This window comes from Priapulus caudatus, unplaced genomic scaffold, assembly GCF_000485595.1.
Source record: "Priapulus caudatus unplaced genomic scaffold, Priapulus_caudatus-5.0.1 Scaffold484, whole genome shotgun sequence".
In the NCBI taxonomy this organism is placed as follows: domain Eukaryota; kingdom Metazoa; phylum Priapulida; class Priapulimorpha; order Priapulimorphida; family Priapulidae; genus Priapulus; species Priapulus caudatus.
In genome coordinates this window covers 176,887-179,723 of record NW_014577545.1, presented here as the reverse complement: position 1 = coordinate 179,723, position 2,837 = coordinate 176,887, and the positions used below count along the sequence as shown (strand labels likewise).

Sequence of the window (2,837 nt, the reverse complement as noted above, 5' to 3'; positions counted from 1 at the left end):
TGTGTGTGTGTGCGTGTGTGTGTGCGTGTGTGCGTGCGTGTGTGCGTGTGTGTGTGTGCGTGTGTGCGTGCGTGTGCGTGCGAGCGTGCGTGTTTGTGTGTGTGTGAGTGCGTGCATGTGTGTGATCGTGCGTGCCTGCGAGCGCGTGTGCGTGCGTGCGCGCGTGTGTGCGTGCGCGCGTGTGTGTGTGTGTGTTCGCCCGTGTGCGTGTGCGCGTGTGTGCGTGCGTGCGCGCGCGCCTGTCTGCGTGTGTGCGTTCGCGCAGTGCAATATGCAGAGCGTCTATCTCACATTAGTACTAATCAGCTAACACTGTTCATACTGACACCACCTTCTATTTTACATCTAGATTTATTCCTCACCATCGTCTTAGTTAATACGACTGATTCATTCCTCGCACATAGGTGCATCTTCTTAATGACGCAAGCCGAGGCGCCACCATGGAGGCCGTTGTTACAAGGATGAAGACAGTGCGTAGCGCCATCTACAGGGAATCAGAGTCGCAAACGTCTTCAGCAGCTGGATTGAGATTCATCGCTGTTTCGGCAACGATTCCAAACGCAGAGGATGTGAGAATTAACAATAAACTCATCATGCCTTGCTGTTGCCCCTGCTGTTGATTTACGCTGGCTGCAATATACGAAATCAAATAAGTTACTAGGCAGAACGCATTGCAAAGGTCACCCAGGGATAAATGTCAATAATTGTAGCAATCAGATAAGATACTAGTCGGAACGCATTGCAAGGGTCACCCAGCGATAAATATCAATAATTGTAGCAATCAAATAAGTTACTAGTCTGAACGCATAGCATATATCCCCCAGGAATAAATATCGATAGTATTAACAGTTATATAAGCTCAGGTTCAGTTCTTGAGTCGTGCTATTTTTACTTCATTTCGTTCAGATCGCAGAATGGCTTGGATCAGACGACAGCACAGCAATCAGTTACAAGTGAGTATCTCGATAATTGCGTGATATTTAGGATATTATATCGTCCTCCCAGAGGCGTACAGGCTGGCCCCTGTATACAGTACCTAGTCACACCAAGTTCCAGGGGCGTAGCCAGTATGTAGCACTGTAGGCCCGGGCCTACACTTTTTTTGGCCAAGTTATCTTTTTTTTTTAAACACCCATAATTCAATTCCATAAGCTTGCTGGACGAGTTTAAGAGTCTAGACAGGAAAAACTATTGAAATGAACGTAGCAAGAATATGGCTAAATTAGGTGACCTATTCTTCTGTCATCTAGGCTGTCATTTCTATCGCGTGCCGTTTCATTCAACACTCTACCCGCCGAAAAAGACTAGGATCCGATCTTGTCAGTTTTTTAACATTTTAACTCGTTCGTAACCCTATTTTAACTTTTTTTTGGGTTTAAAAGTGATATTGAATTAGGTGTCTCAAGTTAGCAAGAGGCCAGGGAACCAGAATGAACACTCGGGAAGGGCCGTTTCCGGCCATCTGGGGGGTTTGTAAAACCAAAAATTTTCTTGTACGCTCCGCGCCAACCCATGGTGGCGCTCCGCTCAGATAGTCGTGCCTACAACTTTGAAAATCCTGGCTACGCCCCTGACTTCCCCTGTAGTTTAGTGAGAGGGTTGTGTTTGGGCGTGCCCAGTATCTGCCACGTAAAGTTGTATTTTCTAAAACTATGACTTTGAAAGAGAGAGCTAGTACTCTTCACACTAGCTTGACTATGAAAAATGCACTCTCATCGCGTACTTTAATCGTTATAAGGTGCGCATGCTGGATGTGACGTTAATAAAATTTAAATCAGCCAATAGATGGCGGCATGAGTCCCAACGAACGTGCATCCGTGTGTCCAGCCCTTATCTTATGAATGAAATACGTAGTATTTATTTAAAATTGTACTTTTTAATTTTGAAAGCGCATACACATCGGTAGTTTAACATGAATACTCTCAATCCAAATCTTTCTCCTGCCGTACTCAATTTCCCTTTATCGCAGCGGGAGATTTGCGATAGTACATGCGCCCAGTATCTTTCAAATGAAATGGTATTTTCTTTAAGTAATAGTTTTAAAAGAGAGGGCAATTATTGGTCGCAGTAGCGTGACGTACAAAATATATCCTGATGAATGATTCTAAGGTGTCCCATGCGTGTGCGCGTGCGTTCGTGTTAGTGTATGCATGCGCATTCATCCTTCTGTCTGTCTTTGCGTGCGTGCGTGTGTGCGTGCCTGCGTGCGCGCGTGCGTGTCAGTATATGTATATGCACGCGTCCTTTTATCCGTCCCTGCATGCGTGCGTGCGTGTGTGCGTGCATTCATCCGTCTGTTCGTCCCTGCATGCGTGCGTGCGTGCGTGCGTGCGTGCGCGCGTGTGTGCGTGCATTCATCCGTCTGTTCGTCCCTGCATGCGTGCGTGCGCGCGTGCGTGTGTGCGTGTGTGCGTGCGTGCGTGCGTGTGCTCATGTGAGTGTATGTATATGCACGCGTCCGTCTATCCGTCTCTACGTACGTGCGTGCGTGCGCGCGTGCGTGTGCGTGCGTGTGTGCGTGTATGTGTATGTGTGAAAGCAAACAGCTGTGTACAGTGTTCCTTGCGGCGGTCCGCAGGATGGGCGAGGAGGTGCGGCCCGTGAAGCTCACGAAACACGTGCTGGGCTTCCCCTGCATCGAGTCGTGGTCGGAGTTCAGGTTCGATCTGTCTCTCAACTACAAGCTGCTGCGAATCATCCAGAAGTACTCCGATGGAAAGCCGACGCTGGTGGTGCGTACAACACGGGGGTGGGGGCACCTCGCTCTCTCTCTCTCTCTCTCTCTCTCTCCGCTGCTTCTCTCTCTCTCTCTCTCTCTCTCTCTCTCTCTCTCTCTC

General features: G+C 48.5%; 1 protein-coding gene across 1 annotated transcript in view; it reads left to right on the top strand.

Annotated features, from left to right (window-relative positions):
* Positions 1–2,837, top strand: part of LOC106810892 (probable ATP-dependent DNA helicase HFM1) — a 28,887-nt gene that overhangs the window by 3,974 nt on the left and 22,076 nt on the right. The window contains exons 7-9 of the mRNA XM_014814364.1: positions 405–569; positions 907–953; positions 2,579–2,732. Coding sequence (XP_014669850.1) covers positions 405–569; positions 907–953; positions 2,579–2,732 — 366 coding nt within the window. The remainder of the gene's footprint in view (positions 1–404; positions 570–906; positions 954–2,578; positions 2,733–2,837) is intronic.